General features: G+C 26.4%; 1 protein-coding gene and 1 long non-coding RNA gene across 3 annotated transcripts; both read right to left on the reverse strand.

Moving 5' to 3' along the window:
• Positions 1-1,857: 1,857 nt before the first annotated feature.
• On the reverse strand, positions 1,858-7,645 carry LOC114121137 (casein kinase I-like). 2 transcript variants are annotated; one of them, XM_027983311.2, is made up of 8 exons: positions 7,453-7,644; positions 7,172-7,369; positions 4,448-4,517; positions 3,158-3,327; positions 2,958-3,072; positions 2,759-2,878; positions 2,483-2,653; positions 1,858-2,019 (listed from the first exon to the last, which is right to left on the reverse strand). In XM_027983311.2, the coding sequence occupies exons 2-8, from the start codon at positions 7,367-7,369 to the stop codon at positions 1,877-1,879; spliced, it is 987 nt and encodes a 328-aa protein (XP_027839112.2). In that variant the 5' UTR covers positions 7,453-7,644; the 3' UTR covers positions 1,858-1,876. The 2 variants fall into 2 exon arrangements, with proteins under 2 accessions (XP_027839112.2, XP_027839113.2); XM_027983312.2 differs by lacking the exon at positions 2,759-2,878 and having other exon boundaries at positions 7,453-7,645.
• Positions 7,646-14,701: 7,056 nt separating this feature from the next.
• Positions 14,702-20,648, reverse strand: LOC114121138 (uncharacterized). Its single transcript, XR_007604405.1, has 3 exons — positions 20,480-20,648; positions 15,426-15,739; positions 14,702-15,326 (listed from the first exon to the last, which is right to left on the reverse strand). It is a non-coding gene; the product is annotated as an uncharacterized LOC114121138 (long non-coding RNA).
• Between the last annotated feature and the right edge of the window lie 322 nt (positions 20,649-20,970).

Raw genomic sequence — 20,970 nt, forward strand, 5'->3', positions numbered from 1 at the left:
AATAAAGAACTTCAAGGAAATTAATATACTTTCAAAATAAAAGTTTAGTCTAAATTAGTAGAATTTTGCTGAGAAATTTTTTCGTCAATCTTATTGAAATTAATCATTAGTGTACATTTTAAATTTTCAGGCTCGTTGGTTTTTAAATAATCATCAATTATGACATTATTTAAATTTTTTTTTTTTTTTTAATAAGGTTGTTATTATGTTTTAACCATTACATTAACATTTTTCAGGATATTCTTCTTAATGCTCAGTTAATGAATGATACATTAATAAAATAATAACTTTAGAGCAATAATTGTTAAACGTTTTTATCAGAAAATTAGAAAAAAAATAAGCACAAACAAAAGTAAAAAAATAAAAATAAAAAAAATAAAACCTAATCATTAATATAATATTTTTAACTTCACTCAGAGTCTAAAATGAAAATAAAATGTAAGTATTTATAATTTTATTATTTACTTTCTATAAAATTATTATTTTTTTTTTATTATGATTTAGATTTAAATGAATACATTTAAAAATGTGATTACAATTTCCTTATTTTATTAAGATGTCGGAAATAAAAAAAAAATTGGTACTCAACATTGATATAGCGTTGAAATTTATAAAAGTTCTGTCAAACTTAAATAAAAAAAAAATATATTATTATATAATAGGTAGGTGGCACTGTAATAAATTGTAATCGAATGATTTTATTTGGACTTTATTATGAAATATTATTGGAGTAGGTTAAATTTATTATATCCCAAATAATAAACACGTTTATATGGTACCTTTGTGATAAGTCATATTTTAATTGTGCAATTTTATGAAATTGAAAGTATTAGTATATAAACAACTAAATAATGTGTTATTGATAACCTGATTGGATAACTATATTGCTTATTAGTAAAAATATTGGAAATAATAATAAACTGATTACATTAAACTCTGTAAATTTAATGATGTTCCTTTTAATTTATTATGATATTAAATAATAGTTTCTTTTTCAGCAAATTACTATAAAATTTGAAACTGACAATTATTTTAATACGCGCATTTTTGGTAAACATAAATTATTATCTCTGTTCTTAATATATGCCCATAAACTATGTTAATGCCAGATAATAATAATAATAATAAAAAAATGATTAATACATAAGTTATGGGCACACAATAAATCAATTATTTGATATATCTATCTATAAACATTTAATATTATATATTTTTATACGATTTTATGATATAAAAAATTTATTTTAACTGATATTGCAGCTTAAATGTAAATTATTATAAAAGTTAGATTATTAATATCACAATAAATAATAGTAGGTACCTTTATATCTTTTATACATTTTTAAATTAAAACAAATAATTTTCTGTAAATGTTGTACCTAACTTGGTGTATACTTAAACTTTATGCAATTATCATTATTCGGTTTTATTACCTACTTTTAAATAGGTAATGCATTTATAATGAATTTTAATTGTAATAGAAAAGTTTTGTGTACTTATTATTTTGTACATACATATATAAATTAATTTCCACTGTTACACGTTTTCTCGAAGGAAAATACAGTAAAAACATTTTCATGGATGCATAAATTATATTTTCTATTTATTTTCTACAGAATTCATTAAATTATTTCATTGAATTGCACTGTCAATTTTTGCAGTTAAATAAATGTATAAATATCGTTATAAAACAAGTAGATTCTTCATTCCACACAATATTGAGAGTAAAATAATAATTTTTATTATAGTCGTATTATATTATGTTTGTGATCATTTGATTTTTGTCTGAAAAATGATAGGCTTACCATTAATATGAATTACGATATTTTTTTATTGTACTTATATATAAAAACGAAATAAATTGGTAGCATTATTTTTATTTGTCAACCCAATCGAATATTTGATCGTCTTCAAATCCGTTTTTATGAAGGGCGGTGGTAAAAATATGTCGGAGAAATCTATAATTGGGTTCCTCGTAAAATTCAAGGTGTCTGACGTATTTCATGTATTCAGCCATTTCTATCAATGCATAATAATTTGTATTTCAATATAGACAATATTTGAGAGAACTTAGAAGCGGTTACTTGCTGTCTATGTATAGTACCGTTCTGTTTCCATTGCAGCTTTTGATCGATATACATATATTTATAATGATTCGATAAGTACTCCAAAAGAAAAAATTGATTTCGACGTGCATGTGAAATAAATTTAATATCATATCTTTGAATATGAAATCAATCGAAATTAATTAAATTATCATACTTATAAGATATTTTTTGTTAGAATTTTTGGTATAAGTGAAACATTATACACAGAATGTACCAGGACTATTTAACAAATACAATAAGATTTGTAATGGAAGTTTGTTAAATAATCTTGTTACAACGCATATACATAGACAGCAATGGTGTATTTTTAATTGAATATTAGGTATTTAATATATTATACTATTTTTGCTATTTATAATATCATAAATGTTTACCAGGGTAACCATCGCAAAGGCTCTCAATTGGTGTATTTTTTTTCATCTCGCCAATTTTTTGAAATCTTTCCTTTGCGTTTTGTACTTTTAGCCCTTGCCAGGGCAAAGAGCCTCGCGCCAAGTACATATACATATGACCCAAGGACTCCAAATCGTCACGACGGCTTTGTTCTGAAACGATAATAATTGTATACGAATTTTTCAAACTTAAAATTTCAATTATGCAATAGCGAATAATTTGAACGCTTATAAAACTGTTATATTATATTAATCAACCTTTTCCGAGGTGAGTGTTTATACTCATGTATCTAGCTGTGCCAGTCAGGTTTTTTTTTTCTCTATAAGGTATATGCTTTTTTGTTTTATGGTCGATATACTCTTTTGCTAGTCCAAAATCTGTTTATTATTTAATCTGGTAAATTTTTTATAGTTTAAAAGTAAAATCAATACATAAACGATAAAAAATATTTATTACCTATTATGTAAATTATGTTATCTTTTTTCATTAAATTCCTGCCAACGACGAAATTTTCGGGCTTGATATCTCTGAACACAATTCCTTTTTCGTGTACGGTTTCTATCCTATGCAACTATAAATATTATAATAATCGATTTTAACGCCTAGACGTAGTTAAAAAAAAAAAAAAATAGTAAATTGATATTGATTAATATTACAGTGTGTATAGCGATCATTAAAATAGTTTTCAAAGTGAATTTCCTTTCACAGGCGTTGAATAAATCTTCCAAAGATGGACCCAGTAGTTCCAAGACCAAAGCATTGTATTGTGTCCCGGCTAATTTGTAACAGTACACTTTTGGTATGCCTTTCATCTTATGCGTTTTATCTACGAAATGATATTTTGAGTTTAAGTATCAGAATGTTTCACTTATTAATACTATATAATATCGTGTAGTTTTCGGAAGGGAATTTAATTTTGAACAATAATAAAATAACTATTACCCTCTATCAAGGCTCGCAGATAAATATATTTTTCACGTTTACAATAGAACATTAAAAATTGAGATGAACTATGGTATACATGGTATACAACGGAAAATATGCTATGCGCCGAGAGAGTAGAAAAATACATCATGTGCATATTAAATATTAATATTATAAATTATTATGTAATACGTTTAACAGTCTCACGGTTATGTGAATTAATGATACGCATTATAATTTATAAATACGCTAATTTATTTACAACATAATAATTTACTAACTGTATAATCTGACATCGCCCGGGGAAAAAAAGGAACAAATTTAAAATACAGTGCTATAATATTTGTGTATTTGGGTTTTAGAGTACTTAAGTTCACGGGAAAATCGAAGTTGATATATTTTATGAACTAATTCGACCGAGATGGACAATCCGCCTATGGCGAATTGGATATAGTGCTTAGTATATTTTCAAACTACTTTCGAAAATTTCCTGATATAGTGATATCTTTAAAAATAATTTCTAATATTTTCTTAGAAATCGGGTAAATTATTTTCAAGTTTATAAGCTATAATATGTGGGGAATTGTTTTTAAATTTAATTTGTATAACCAATAATAAACTTATTATTAAAAAAAAAAAAAATTGATTTTTTAATATTGAGTCAAAACGAAATTCATATAATATGAGTCAGAGTGACTATAGGGTGTAGATAGAGATTGTAAAATAAATTTACAAAAGCTTCTGAATCTCAAGGAATATGAGTTAAAAATTCGATTTAAATTGGTGAATCATAATTTTTTAGTTTGACTAAGATTTATTTTTACATATTATACAGATCGACAGATTATAAATGACAGATCTGGAAAATATTAAATTATAATTTCAGTGTAAAATTTTCAAATCTTTTAGTTTTATACTCTATATGCGCATTCGAATCGAATTAAAATTAAATAATATAATACATGATTTCTGTTTTCCAGTATCTAATATTATATCCAATCTTTAGTTTGTAAATTACTTACCCGTTGCTCCTAGCTGTCTATAAATGTTGTATTCAAACATGAGCTGTGGTATTTTTGCTGTTATAGGTTCCTGTAAAGTATAAAGTAAATAATAACTCATTTTATTATTAATAGATGTGTTGCTTAACGTATAAAATATTATAATATGTTGACTATTTTTATGATAATAACATATTTATTTAATTTGTGTATTTAATATAATTTGTATATTTACACCCGAGAAAGACATTTTAATATAAACGACATTATTTTTTTTCTACATGCTAAACGCTGTAGTTTTTTTTTAAATATTTTTATTTTATGTTTTTGTGATCTTGGAGTAAAATCACCCATTAAAAAAAAAAGGTGATAAATCATAGATTTTTAAGTTAAATATAAGGTCAACAAAATAATAAAATAAAAAACCGATATAAAATATGTTCAAGATTATTCTCTGTAATATTTGTAATATGTAAATTTACTTTAATATTACTCAAATATCATAAGAAATAAATTTACATGAATGCATCTTATCAACGAAAGAAAACAAATATTAATAAACTGTACATAATACTCGTATATTAGAATAATTGAGTGAAATAATAAACGGGTGTGTGTATTTGTATTTGAGTACTTATCTCGAATTAGGATGTACCATAATTCGTGTCACTAAAACATGAGTACAAATATTGAAAATTAACTCTGAAAAACTTGTTTACTTGTTAATTGTTATTCTAGTGACACATAAATGGTTATAACAAAACGTTGAAAAATTTGTGTGATTAATTTACACAAATATTAATGGATGGATTAAACAAACTAAATTAAATATCATGTTTTCCGGAATATTCGATGTTTATTGTTAAATAGTTTATGGATCACCATTAATGGTATTGGTAAAAAATCGACTTTTAAAAGAATGCACCATGCTGTATGTGCATGGCTATTCCCTGGTTTGTACATGATTTATAAGTAAAAATAAACAATTTAATATATAATTAATGTTATGCTGTCTAATTAAACTCAATGTGTACTTTAGGTAGGTGCTCAAAAAATGTTAATTAGTGCATCTAAGTAACACGTAAGCGTTGTAAGCTGTGATAAATATTGTAATAGATAATCAATGTTAAATTAAATAATGAAATATTGTATACAATAATAATAATTATTACTATACTGTCGATAATAAAACAATGTATTAATTATATCTCTAAGCTCTAGCTAAAAAATAATCTTTTGACCAGAAAATAGTATATCGTAAAATAATAATATGTTTATCAAATCAATGTTTCAGGCTAACCAATAACTGTAGACCAATAAAATGTTTGGTGGATGCACAGGGTGAGGTTAGAACGATATAATATTAAAAGTTGTAATGTTGTACCGACTTCATAATATAACGTATAATAAAAACCTCAACAATTATTTAAATGTATCATACCTACTAATACATTGATTTTTTTATTATTTGTTTTTAATTTATTGCAAATATATTATTTACTTTAACTTTTTTTATCCATCATGGAAACAGATATCATTAAATTTTGTTTAACATGGTTTAATTTATCTCTAATAATTTTACAAGTTAGGTATGATTTTTTTTAATGAATTTCAAGAAGAAATTATGATTTTACTATAAAATAGTAATCAATTTTTAAAAGAACCATGTTTTTATTTTTTATCATGAGTTTTTTTTTTATGGAATGATTCAAAGTATTTTATTACTCTATAATACACATATTAGACACACAAGATATTATACAATTTATATGCGTAATTTTTTTTTATGTTTCCATACTTTTTGAATAACCGTAAAAAACTATTAAGTAATGAATATAAAACAACTATAAATTTATTATTTATTGGTTTAAAATGCATAGATTTCGTTAATATGTGTATTTTAGTATCTATGTTATATTAGTTTTTAATATTATCGTAAGACTAATCGTTATGTACTATTAATCTATTTTATACTACAAAATTGACTGTAAAAAAAAAAAAAAACCTAACAAATATGAATTAAACTGATTTGTTTGCAAGATGATGTTGGTTTAAGACTTAAGTTGTTTAACCTAAAGAAAACAATAAAGATATCTTAAATGTTTTTAATTAAAGATATGATTCTCAATAGAGGTATATGATATTATTATCTAGTTGTAAATTATCATATAATATGATACAGTAAAAACAACAAATAATGTAATTGACTAATATTGTTGAAGATCTCTTAAAAATATTTTTATTATTATTATTAGGTATTGTCTACTTCCCCCACAACTGTGTTCTTAATAATCAATATAATCCAACTTTATAATTATCAATTGCTAATTCACAAAACTAATGATATTAATTTATTGAGTGGTTTCAAAACTTTTTTTCAAGTTCTTTAGTACATTATTATGAACTAAAATATGATATAACACGATACAACGTATCAACATGATACAACGTAAACGAAACTTTGCTAACTTTTTGTAGAGATGAGATTGATAAAAAAAAAAAAATATCTTATATTCTTTGAACGCTTACTCCTACTCTTATAGAAAATAATATAATAGATAAGTAAGGCTATAATCTCGATTTTATCGGGCTCAATACTTATATCATATTAGAGTTCATCAAACTTAAAATTTATCCAATAATATAATAATCAAATTTTTTTTTTTTTTTTTTTTTAATTTAAATTTGTTAATTACTCTAAATATTATTATGATTTATAAAAAATATCTATGGTTATTAAAATACTGTTTTTATGGCAACATCTTCGTTATTTCTTATGTCTTTTCCAATTCGGACCTCCCCAAAATTTCCTTTTCCGATTTTTTTACCAAGTTTGTAATGGGCATCCACTAATATGGTTTTGGAACTTCTAACAAGAGTTTTTTGAGTTAAGCTAGGAGGCTGAGAGATTCCTGGTATTGTAGTTTTCTTTTGTTGTGCCATCTAAGATAGTTCATTAAATCCATTGATAACAGAAAAAATATCGTTATTACGTTAATATAATATTGCGTTTTGTACACAGCTACCTTTTAATCGCGTGTCGAAAATTCGAGACGAATATAACAAATGCGATTTTTTCAGTATTCTTTTTTTAAGTGTCGGATTTGAAGTTGTATATTTATATTTTTTATTTATTTTAAACGTTTATTGGATTAATCGTATGATACAAAATATGAAAGTAGCAAAATATACTTAACAAAATGCGTTACTATAGGAAAATATAAATATAATGAACTGATATGAATAAAATATATCGTGTATTTAGTATTGCACATTGTAGTGTGTAAAATAAAAACTACACAGACTTTTCTGCGTGTATGAATGCATTTATTATTGTTATTTTTTTTTCTTTTATCGGTTTAAATATTATTACAAAATGTTACGGTTATAATAATTACTTGTTTCGGCCACGATACACTATAATTATACGAAAGTTGAATGTTTTCATTTATAATAATATGTAATTATTAAAATATTTTACGTACATGGTAGGTATTATAAAAAAATTACATTTTCATCGTAAATATTATTAACACATAGGTACAATACAATGTACAAAAATACACATGGACGCAAATATCTGTTTAAAATTAAAATATATAGTATTTCGATCGTATATAATTTTAAAAGACTGTAAGAGTTAGTTTTAATCAAATGTTTGGTTTTTATTATATTTATATTAACGAGTTAACGATCACCGGTGAATTGATATTTGTTTTTCGTTCTTTTGGTTTTGTATTGCTGTACGTGTAAAAGCAGATGCTTATCGTTAAAAAAAAATACATTAAGATGCGTAAAGAAAATACAATTTTGAATTCGTTAAACAATTTTGAAAACCCCACGGAAGATCATATCCTATGTCCAAAATGTAAGTACTCTAGCCTAAAGTGTGAAACCGTACATATTTGTTTTACCTAAATTGATGTTGCACACCGGCCATCATTGTATAGTCTGTTTAATATCTGGCACTTGTCCTCAGAGAATGGCTCACGGAAATCCATTAGTAGGTATGTTTAACGCTCGCAAACTATCACCACGTACCTGTATTTGTGACTAGTGTCGTGCACAAATAATCGTGTACTTTGTATATATTTTATTGAATACGATTAATCGTAGAGGAAAATTACTATCGAAACGTTTTATTTCCAATTTTTATACGTACCAAAACTCAAACAAATTTATTTTTCATCATACAACATATTGTATACCTTGTTCTGCAGTCTTTATAAGTTACGACTTACGAATAGACATTCTATACTGGAAATACATAAGGAGAACGAAATGATGCATAATATATCATAATATATTATCCCGAATATTATTGAATATGCGTTGCGGTTTAAACTCTGAATTCTAATAAGAAAACTCCTATAATTTCCGGCTTTTTAGATATAAGTATAGATCAATTTTAATTTAATCTAAGTTCATACACATACGTATGTATTATATAATATTATACAGATGAATTCATAAAATCTTTGTTCTTTATTCATATTTTACTTTTAGTACTTTGTTGTATTTTTTATATACAAATGGTAAATTTTTTCGCTTTTAAAATAACAATAGTAACAAAATAAAATATATGTTTTTAGAGAAACAAACATATAAAGTTAAATAGAGATATGATGTTTATATAAATGTATGTAATCATGCAATGCTTAATACATTTTGTTTAAAATTACAAAAATTGTATTTACTTTTTTTATATTGTCATAGACTTTTTGTTTTAAAAATTATACAATTCTTTAAATAATTGTACACGTTTTCAAAAGAAATATTATTCATTCGTTTGATCAATTATAAATAAACTTAATGTACAATATTGAATTAACCCATTTATAGTTAACTGATTACAAGATTACTAACGTTTAATGTTGAACAGGAAGCTAGAAGGCTGTGTAGTGTGCGGAGCAGCATTAGACTTTTTGTATATTATATAACTATAACCTCTGTTGTAAACCTCAATATTTCATTTTAATCATAACCTAGTGTTAACTTTATATGTTAATAATAATTAGTTATGTTTAGTGGTTCTACAATCAATTGCATATTGTTAAATATAAATAAGGTATGTAGATAAAAGAATTTGAAATAGTCAAAAAAAAAAAAAAAAATAAACACGATAAACTAAATTTAAGTTTTCAATGTTTGTTTAATAAACAAAAAGGTCTAACGGATGTTTGTTTTACGTATTGTCAACGATATTTTTTCGATTTAATGACAAAGTGGTTCTTTGAATTTTCAGTTTATACAGTTAAGTCAATATTGTCAATGGCTATCTAAATGTTTTTTAGGTATTCTAACCTTTTAGAATATAATTTAGCATAACATAACGTGTGAGGAAACAATACCAATATTATGTTTAAAAACTGAATTTTTCTTTAAAATAAAATAAATAGGTACTACATTATAAAATGCAGGTGAATAATATATTTTTATTTTAGCTTTCTCTTGTAACAATATTACATAAAAAAAAAAAAAAAAAAACATTAAAACTAATATTATCTACCGCAAATTAATTTAATGTTTATTAGTAGTATACTTGAATTGTGTTTTCATATGATAGGCCTATAAATATGCATGAACAATTATCATTCCAAAAATTTTAATTAGGCATATCTAATTAATAGTTATAAAACTCTACTTTAAACTATACTAATTAAGTATACCTAATAAGTATAATATATTGTTATATTATGTATAAACGTAATAGGTATGCGTCATTATACAGTAAACTAAACAATTTTTAATATTTATAATAGCTAAGATGCAACATTTTGTATAATATTTCGCTTAAATAAGAACATTTTTGTGAACACCTTTAGATGAAAAATTGATATGGCACAAATCATTGTTGTAAAAAGCTATAATTTTCTTCTATATACATTTTTGTTTTTTGGTAATAATTTTAAAAATTTTGTTCATGACGATTAAAATATAACGAATATATTTGTTAGTTTTAAATACTTATTGTATTCAATGAGTGAGGTATAATATACATACTTAAACTATACACTTAAATACTTAACAACTAAACCGCTGAATGTCCGTCAGGTGGACACTGGTGTCTAGCGCATTAGGAAGGCGCATTATTAGAGTAGTATTAAATATTGTAAACTGTAAATTATTATTTATTCTCCACACAAATGTATTTCAATTGTTCAATACTATATTGGTTATTTTATAGTTTACGTACAAGGATTAAATGTTGAGCTTATTATTTTAAATTTATTTAATCAACTAAAGATTTACAACAATTTATTAACTGTACTAGGAAAATTTTAATAATGTACTGCAGGTAACTTAAATTAATACTATATTATTATGTCTAGAATTTAATTAAAATGTCCATGGAATAATATGATTCTGATATTTTTTTTAATAGTATATAATATTATTATATAGTGTATATTTCAAATAAAATAATGAAATTGTTACCGATTTGAAAATACGTTCTAGTGATTTGGAATTTGAATTATAAAGTTATATAATCTATTTAGTTGATCTATGATTAATGATGTCAGAGTGTCAGATATTAGATAGAATAATCTAATTCGAGAACCGAAAACTTTAAACTAAAATAATAATTAATTAATTAATTAAATAAAAAAAATAACATTGTATATTTTTATCGAATCAAAGCAATGATCCTCACCCCTTTACTCGGAATCAAAGTGAATTTCGGATAATTTGATAATTACCTACACGAGTGTTAGTATAAAACAACAATAGTAACACTAATGTCTAATACATTATATTTATTAGATACATATAATATATGATATGAAGTAAAACTAATGCTTTGAAGAAACACATTTTATTCCGTAGGTAACCTATTTTAATTTGAAACCTTTTTTACAAAAATGTATAGAATTTGCCGCTATAAAAAAATTTATTTTATTTTTAGAATGACATGTTTCAGAACAAATACTTTTTGGAAAAAAGTCGGGTGTCGAATTGTAGCGAAAGAAAAAATGGAATCGGTTTTTGACACGTTAATAATGTGTATATTATTATACATTTTTAAAAGAATAACATTTGAGTACTTGCCAATCTTCATTAAAAAAAAAAAAAATTAACACAATAATTTTGTCGATATTGTTTCGTACTCAATTTTTAATCATAATAATTCATCTACTGATATAATACGAGCTGAATATACATTATTAAAGACACATTAAAAATATTATTTTGTAAGCATTTCAGTCTATTAATTATACGTTTTTATACATTTAATTTTTATTTAATTTTATTATTACTATCCATTTTCTTGTATCAATAAATCAATTCGTTCATAAATAATAGTTATTCAAACATTTTGAACATAAAATAAGTATTAAAAATTATAAGACCAGTTATATTTTGGATTTACGGCGTTTTCTATGATTTATTGATTTAACAATACTGAAATATTTTTATAAATATAGACGATTGAAATTAATTAATATAATATAATTAATGATCATATTTCTTTTAATCCAAGAAAAAAAATGTATTAATTTTATTAGATAATATATGTTTTAAGTTCATAGTAATAATTAATGATAAAATTAAGTAAAGCAAATTTCATTATACATGTGAATTTTAAATAAACTCGTTTTTCACATTTTTACTCTACACTTTCTTATGACATTTACAGTTTGTAAGATAATTACTAAATTAAATTCATCGTTGCTGCCAATGCTCAGCAAACTTTTATCTTTAAACACATATATAATGTATATTGTATATATACATTAGCTGTGTTGATATATCCATTTTTTGCGATCTAAATTCATATAGCTAAAAAAATATAATATGTAAATCTTTTTCTTTACCAATGGTCATTGATGTCGACTGTCGATGGTTATTTAAGAAAAATAAAATGAAAAATATCCGCTGTACAAAGAAACCAGATATTATTGTATCCCATTCATTATTTACTCTGTAATATTAGATGATATTTGTTTTTTCTTTACGTATAACGTACCAAAGTGCAAAATCTTGAAAAATGTTGGTCTTTTGATGTAATACATTGTGCTATATACCACGCATTCCGGTATGGACGAGTGAGGGTAAATATAAGATTGTTTACAAGGAATAGTACACCTATAGGTATGTTCAAAGGTGAAAAGAAAATATATCATTTCACAATCAAAAGAAGAGTGTTTGCATTTCAAAGCGAAACACAAATTTAAATAATATAAAGTATATTCCCTAGAAAAAAAAATAAGACCGGGGAACGTAAATCGTCAATTACAAGTTACAACACACTGTTGTAACCGGAAGCGATGAATAGGAACCATGTATATAAATATTATAAATGTATAATAATATTGCTGTAACAAACAAGTAGGTATAAGCACAGCGGTGTACGATTTACGAGCGCATTCTATAATAATGGTTCCTGCAGGTAGGTACCTACATTTAAATGTACGAGTATATGATTTATGAGTAGACAACGAATTACGACCGATGATGAATTATTGATGTTAAATTATTATTATTATTGTTATATTATTATTATATTGCTTAATAAAATTCAACATAATATATTGTTAACAATAATTACATTCCTGAAATAGTGAATTAAATTTATCGATCGTTTGTTGAAAGTAGTGGAAAATATCTAATAGTTTTTAAATGCCTATACTGAGCTAAGCGATGAATGTATTGATTATTATTATTTATTTTTTTGTGTATGAGTACACTATATATTATCAATAAAATGCTTTAATTTTTAAAAATTGGTGTGTTTTGAATATCGAATTGGATCGAGCTTAAATTTTAAAAAGATACAAATTTTAAACTTACCTGTACTTATTTTTATAATCGACAAAAACAAATAAACAATTAAAGTAAAATGGAATATTTATGTTGATCTAATTTTCAACAAAATTGATTTTGATTTCTTGATGTAGGTAACTCAAAAAAGAATAACCGTAGGTCCGTAGATACTTAACATTTTCATAATATATAAATAATTATATTATATACATTTTTACTCGTACGTTAACATTTTTTTTTTTTTAGTTTTTTCTTTTATAAATATTGATTAAAAATTATTTGATTGGTAAAAATTCTCGATAATTTAATATAAATTTCGTAGTTATTCAATTAAAAATATCAACAATTTATTATCACAATATTTTTTTTATAAGTGTTTAAATTTAAAATGTTGACATAATTCATAAAAATTTGCAAATTATTCTGTAGTTGGAAATTCAAAAAAAATATTTTTATATCTAAATTTAAAGATGTACCTATTACAAAGTATTTTAATGAGTTTTTTTAACTAATGTATGAAAAAAATTCTACCAGAAAGCCAAATTAATTTTAATGAGCATTTCAAATACTGTAAAATAATTATTTCTCCTCAGACAATTTTTATTATTTCATTGTATCCATCTCAAAAAATAACATTAGGTACTTGACATTTTCATCAAATATTTATATTAACATTTTCATTATTCGATAACATTTTTAAAATTGTTAAAATTGTTTTAGTTCTTTTAATATAAATGTCGATAAAAAATTATTTGCTGGGTCAAAATTCTTGAAAATTTAACATAAGATCCGCAAAAATTTATTCTTATAGCTATGTATAAATATTAAAAATACATAAACACAAGTTAAAATGTTGATAAAATTCGTCGAAATTACAAAAGGTTATTTAGGTAGTATTAGGTCCTAAGAATTTACTTTTCATATGGAATTTACAGAAATATGTTATTATAATTTGATATCATTTTATATAAACATATTATATTATATAATTATAATAATATAATAAATGTAATATTTTTGGAAAAATTATATCAAACTATATAATACTAAAAGTAAAATACATGACTAATACCAATATCAATATAAAAAAAAAACCTCTGGTAAAGGCTGAAAACTCGGTGAAAAGCTTATAGCAAAACAATAATATGGTATAAGTATATAACATATTATTATAAGTAATAATGAAGTACTAAAATAATATAATAAATTACAAAAACTACGTTTAAATATAAAAATACAACTAAGAGTTCAAGTTTAATACTGGATGTGATTAAATGAAAAACAAAGTTTTTTGTTGTGTAAATAAAAAATGTTATTAATTATATTATTATATTATATCATATTATGTAATTTTCATAACAATAAACAAATGGTTATAAATTAACTAAAAACAATGACAAAAATATTTTAAAAGTACTGTGACAGATTATCTTAAAAAAAAATGTGGAAGGAGAGCCGATGACGTTTTTGAGAATTGAATTATTACGATCACTGGTTATCTATGTTCGCGTTATTACAGCCAGTCTGGGGCGGTCGAGTGCAGTGTTGGACATACGATGTCGGACATAGAAAGACGGTGCTACTGCAAGACCGATCCACGGGATGTCATGCACTTGGTCGGCAGCGATGGCGGCGAACGATGACGGATACTCGGGTGAATGCAAGTGCACTTGCAACAGATTGCAACGTCTGGAACGTACGAGGGTCAGCGAAAATTCGCTAAAATTCGGTAAATCAGTACGGTGGTTCGTGTCGTTTTCGCCACTGAGCCTCGCCGGTGAAGTTCGAACGATTCGCCTGCGATCCACGTGGAAACAGTGCGGCTTGCTGCAAGACGTCCTTACAACCGGTAGCAGAGTCAACTGCCGTTACACGGTGTCCCGGACATCCGTTCCGCATTCACTTGCCAAAATCCGTGACACTGCTGCCGCTGCCGTCGATGTCATCTGTGGATTACCGATAAGCCACCGCGTCAATGCCCAACATCCGGTATCTATCCGGGGCGCTGTATAGCGTGATCTTCGTGTACGTCTCGCCCGCGACGGAAGCCGACCAGTCGGTCGGACGGTCTCACGCGATGTAAATGTCGTTCTGCACCGCAAACGATGTCCGTCACAGCCCATAACACGTCCGCCTGAAAAACATGGCCATGCGGAAAACGTGAATTAGATAACATATCACCTAACACGTTTGTGCACTCTCGATTTCCTATCCCCTTTTTATGTCCACCTACCCAAACGTCCGCCGAGCACGAATTATCTCCGGCTTCTCTGTAATCCCGATTTTGGCAGAACGGTGCCCCGCACAACTACGACATATGGTTCTAAATCTCTCTGGAGACCATTTTGGAAGTACCTATAAGTCTGTTCTGCTACGGTTGTACGTGCACGGAGATAAATGGCGCAGTCGCGTCAGTGCCCTCGGTAATAACAGATAATAATATCTCCTCCTTATCGTCCTTAATTGTGGGCTTGGGTATCATCGTTTTTGCGGTTGTACCATTAGAGTCGGGGTGGTCGGCCTCGATATTTGTCGTTGGAGACTTGTCTGAAGCATAGGAATTAATTTACAAATTTGAAATATTGGCAAAATGTTTGAATTATTATTTTATATTATCATGATATAGTTTTCCAAATGTTTTCACTCTTTTTGAACTATTTATAGGCATGAGAAATGTTCGTGTTTTTTTTCTATTTCTATTAATAAACAATTATTCACTTTGAAGATTTAATCAAAAATTTCACATATGTTTTTCTTATTCCTTAGGTATATAAAAATATTTAAAAACACGTAAATACAATAATTATTTTGTTATAATTTTAAAACATTAGTATAGGAACTTATGACTTTTACGTATAATATTATACTATCAACTGTCACCCACGTGTTCCACCCCCGTAGATAGTTGTTTGCAAACGGTGGGACTGTTTCTTTGTCTTATAGTTATTTCGATCATAAAATTCTATAAAGTGTACATTCCTCGTACCTACTCAAAATAATAATAATTTAAGGTGATATTCTCATAAATATACACTTATAGATAATAAAAACAATTTTTTTCTCACATTAATATCATTATTCTTACACCCAGAAAATATATTGTATAATAATATTATAATGTCGTTAAATGAACAACAATAATAATGATTATTTAAAAATAACATTGGCATGGCATTCTGTGGGGTTTCGCATCATACATCCAATCAGCGCGTTACTGATTTACTTAACTACTTTGCTATTGGTTATTATAATTATTGGATGCGTTTTAATCTATTTAAACTACCCGAGTCTCAAGATTATGTACGTCAGTCGTAGTTAAAACTCAGTGATCTATACTTCAAACCCAGCAGGTCCGTTGTCAAATCTCATATACGTCGAGACAATAATAATTAATTCATCGTCGATTCTATATATATATATTCTGAGGTGAATCGTGGACGATTATTTAACTAGGTACGCTTCAAACAATTATTTGAATATATTATAATAAATATAATACATGTACGTCGAAATTCATTTTATATTGTGTTTTTATTCATCAAAATCGATTTTATACCATACTGGTAGACACAAATTTTATCTTTCGTTGTCTTTCGTTTGTTTCAAAATCCGTTTAACTTAGCCGTATTAATTAATTATCTACAAACTGTTCATGCAAGATATCGTTAAATTTTTCAAATGACGATTTCAGATTAAACTAACACATAGTTAGTACACAACTGGAAAGTTAAAAACATTACTAAAAACACATTTTTGAAAACATTTTAATATTTTGATACGAGCGTTTGCCACACAACATACTTTTTATAAATTAAAAATCAAATTTTATAAATAGCTTTAGATAGACAAAGATAAGGTAATTTTTGTAATATTAGAATGATTACAAAAATCGGATAATTTTGATATAATTTGATATAATATGGTATAAATACATATTATTAAATTTTTAATAATTAAACATCAATAATATAATAAATGTAATATTTTTGATAAAAATTATATCAACCTTTACTAGTGTTTCCCAAAGTGTAGTCCGAGAACCCCCTAAGGGTCCGCACGTGTACCGGTGGGGATCCGCGAACGTAAATTGAAAATACTATAGTACATATAAAAATGAAAATTTTGTTTTTATTAAGGGGTCCGCAATCATTTTTACTATCTCTAAGGGGTCCGGCAGAGAAAAAGTTTGGAAAACTCTGACCTATACCATAATACTAAAACTAAAATATGACTTTAATATAGAATAAAATATACTTAATGATAAATGTGACACTTTGAGAGACCATCTTCGCTCACAATCGTTTTTCATTTACAATGATATAATACCATTTGATTCAAGTTTAACATATCCATATCTGTGGTCTGTGACCCACAACCACTCAACACCTAATACGTAGTAGAGTGTTACTCACTTGCTTACCTCTATTTAAACATATTTTCCACATTAAATTGGCGACTAATAGTATTATTATATTTCGTAACTGCTGTAACCAAAGCCGTTATTGAACGATCGCCGCGGGTGTATATAATATAGAAATAATTAATTAAACTCAAAACCTAAATGGCTATTTCAAATTATATTATTGTCATATCTTGTGACATCATCTACGATATGAGAAAATAATGCCTTTAAAGTGGAGTTTATGCAAATCATTTCCCCTCGGTGGTCGGCCTCAGAACCACTTTGGGCAATTTGAATATAAATGTTTATAACAATTTTGACGGAGTCGGTTAAGAAGAGTGCCAGAACGAAGTTTCACTACGGTTATTTGAACTGCGCGGAGAGATGAGCATAAAACTATGTTTATGATGAACTCGAAAATTCTCGCAAACTATTCGTATAAAATATTGATGTAATTTTAACGATGGTTAACGATGAGCCAAATTCGTGGACATAAATTCTGTTGAAACGCCACTATCGTTGGAAAAATATCCACGCGTATACGATAAATTTCTTATTGTATTAACATAATATCGGTGTCATGTTCAATTGAATAAAATTGAATGGAAGTCATTATTTAAACCATTCAACAGCTCATACGTAGGTATGCGATATACCTTCTGAGTGTGGTACATCTCCGAATCCCCAATTGCATATAACGCATATTATAAGACCAATAATAATTATTATAATATGTATAATGGTTGAGATATTTTTGAAAAAATAAAGTTTTTGCGTTCTGCGTAAACGAAGACCACCATAACCGATTCAAGCACTTCGCGGAAATAACTATTAATAATTCAATATAACATTCTATAAATACATAAAATTGAATGTCTGTTTTTTATGTATGGTTTCAAAAATTTCACTTCAGAACCACTTAAAATTCAAAATATAAATACTCTGCAGCAGTTCACTGTGAGGAATGTCAGTATCAACATGATAATTGCCGAAAATGCAATCATTAATCACCCAGAGACGAGAAGTGATTTTCGGTAAATAGTTAATAGAGATAGCTTTTATAAAAAAATATATATAATAATATAATATCTAAATCTATATCTACCACCTAATGTCGTTTTTTTTTTTGATATTTTTGAAAATCTTGAAAGCTTTATACAATACGTTTACTTACATAATTTTATTTTTATTTTTCCGCGTTTATATTATAATATTTGTTGAATCGTATGTCGGGTAAATCCGGGTAACAGCAGTTAGTATTAAATTTTTAATACCATATTATTGTGTACTATATGCGTTCGGCGGGATGCCAGCCCTCGACGGGCGACCGAATAGGTTCTTATGGCTTATACTCTTATAATATTTACTTCGGGGTGGCCGGCGTCGAACTGACCGATAAATAACACAAACGGTCGTGTGGATAGTTCAATATATTAATATAAACCACGTGTATTGTATACAGGGTGAGACACCGCGCTTTGTGCCCGTCAATATATTTTTTTCCAATTAGTATTTTTGAAAACGACTGCCGCAAAATAACCACGCTTAATAATAATTATTTTAGTTCCTAATCATTACAGTTAATTTTGAGTACTTTTTCGATTTACACGGAATCGTACATGAAAAATGGAATTGCTACTGGAAAATTTAAAGTCCGTTTACGACTCAATGACTCATTCTGATACTATTAACGATTCCTCATAAGTATTTAAACAATAATTATATTTTTGATGTTCTATTCAAGTTATTTTCAAGTACGTCGGGTGCGTGCTTTAATGAAAATAGTTACACACCCTGTATACCATATTCACCGCGTGTGCAGTCCACCAGCTATAGGCTGTTATTAAAATCGTATTTATGTTTATATAGATACACACTCGACCCAACTCAACCTACGTGCTTAATATATTATATATATATATATATATATATACGCACATACGTATATAAATGCGTGTGTAGTGTGTATTGTTTATATATACTTATGCGAGTACATGATTTCGTTACAGGAGCCGCGCGCCTTTTACACACAAACGCGGACACGAAAAACACATTAGCACAACGGCGGAGGGTCATTAAAAATAAATGTATATGTATGTGTGTGTATGTGGGTGGGTGGGTTTGTGAGAGTATGCAGTGGCGTCATTTCAGTAGACAGCGTATTACACGAATGTACCGGACCATATCAGTGTGAACTTATCAATTTTATCGGTAGGAGCAGGGTAAGGTACATTTTGTTTATTCTCGATGAAAACTTTGGTATAAGGTGAAATTGAATTAGGCATCAATGAACTCATTACACGATTTTGTGTATCACGTATAATATTATACGGCTCGAATTTTTAGTGTACAAAATAACATAATATTTAATGTTAACAACATAATGGATTTGTAGTTTTTTTTTTATATATAAATATAAATACGGTAAATTATCAATGTAATAGTAAAAGCAATTAGAAGGATAATCATAAGATAGATTTTACAATAATAATATAATTTTAATTTTTCACGAGCAAAATGTGTAAATTACATTTTTTATATCTCATATACTATAAAAATATTCATTATACAGTGAAATGTTTCTTATTTGTATAAGTAAATAATTTGGCGATACAAATATTGTCTCATCATACACATAAATGCCAGCTTAGTTGCAAATATAGTTACTTATATTATGATTATATGTATATGAAATGCATAGTATTATTATATAATTTACCTATATTAGTTGTAGTACTATACTTAACAGTTAACAGTTTATAAGGTGAATGGTAATTTGTAGTAATTGTAGCAGTTTTAGCAGCTAATTTTAGTTGCAATTAAGGACGAATAATACAAATTTAAACATTGAAAAAATTCAAAATAAAAAAATGTTTATACATTACCGTTTAAATAGTTTAAGTGTATTAACATACACTACATACATTATTTGTTTTATCTCGTACAAATTCGAATAAAAAATAAAAATGAATCTGTGTGTAAAATTGATGTAGCTTGGCTAGAGTAACGATGTATATATACACATATCGACATTGTTTAATGAGCAAAAAATAGAATTTTCTCTCTCTCTCTGTCTTTCTATATCCTTCTATCTCTTTTTAACCTACATATAATATGTATTTAGTGTTATTTGTTTGGTTTGAAATGCATGCAATTTGTCAACATCGTTAGTAGTAATCTTTTCAGGTGATTGTGTTTGTACAGAGAGTTTTATTGACGTTTCGTGCGCCCGGCCGTATGAAGAATAAATATGAATTTATTGTTTAAAAAAATTCAGCGCAGTGTTCGACGCTTTTTGACTCGCGTATTACGTGTACAGTTACCGCCATATACTTATATATTATTATGTAGTAGTCTTATGTTTACGCGCTATTAG

Source organism: Aphis gossypii, chromosome 2, assembly GCF_020184175.1.
Source record: "Aphis gossypii isolate Hap1 chromosome 2, ASM2018417v2, whole genome shotgun sequence".
Taxonomy (NCBI): Eukaryota; Metazoa; Arthropoda; class Insecta; order Hemiptera; family Aphididae; genus Aphis; species Aphis gossypii.

Bases quoted from the DNA above. Each gene is read 5' to 3' on its own strand.
- LOC114121137 (XM_027983311.2), bottom strand. From the start codon at position 7,369: ATGGCACAACAAAAGAAAACTACAATACCAGGAATCTCTCAGCCTCCT. The intron at 2,879-2,957 runs GTAATAAATATT...AATAATAAACAG, and splicing joins TAACATAATTTACATAATAG to ATTTTGGACTAGCAAAAGAG. The intron at 2,020-2,482 runs GTAAACATTTAT...ATGCATTGATAG, and splicing joins CCTTTGCGATGGTTACCCTG to AAATGGCTGAATACATGAAA.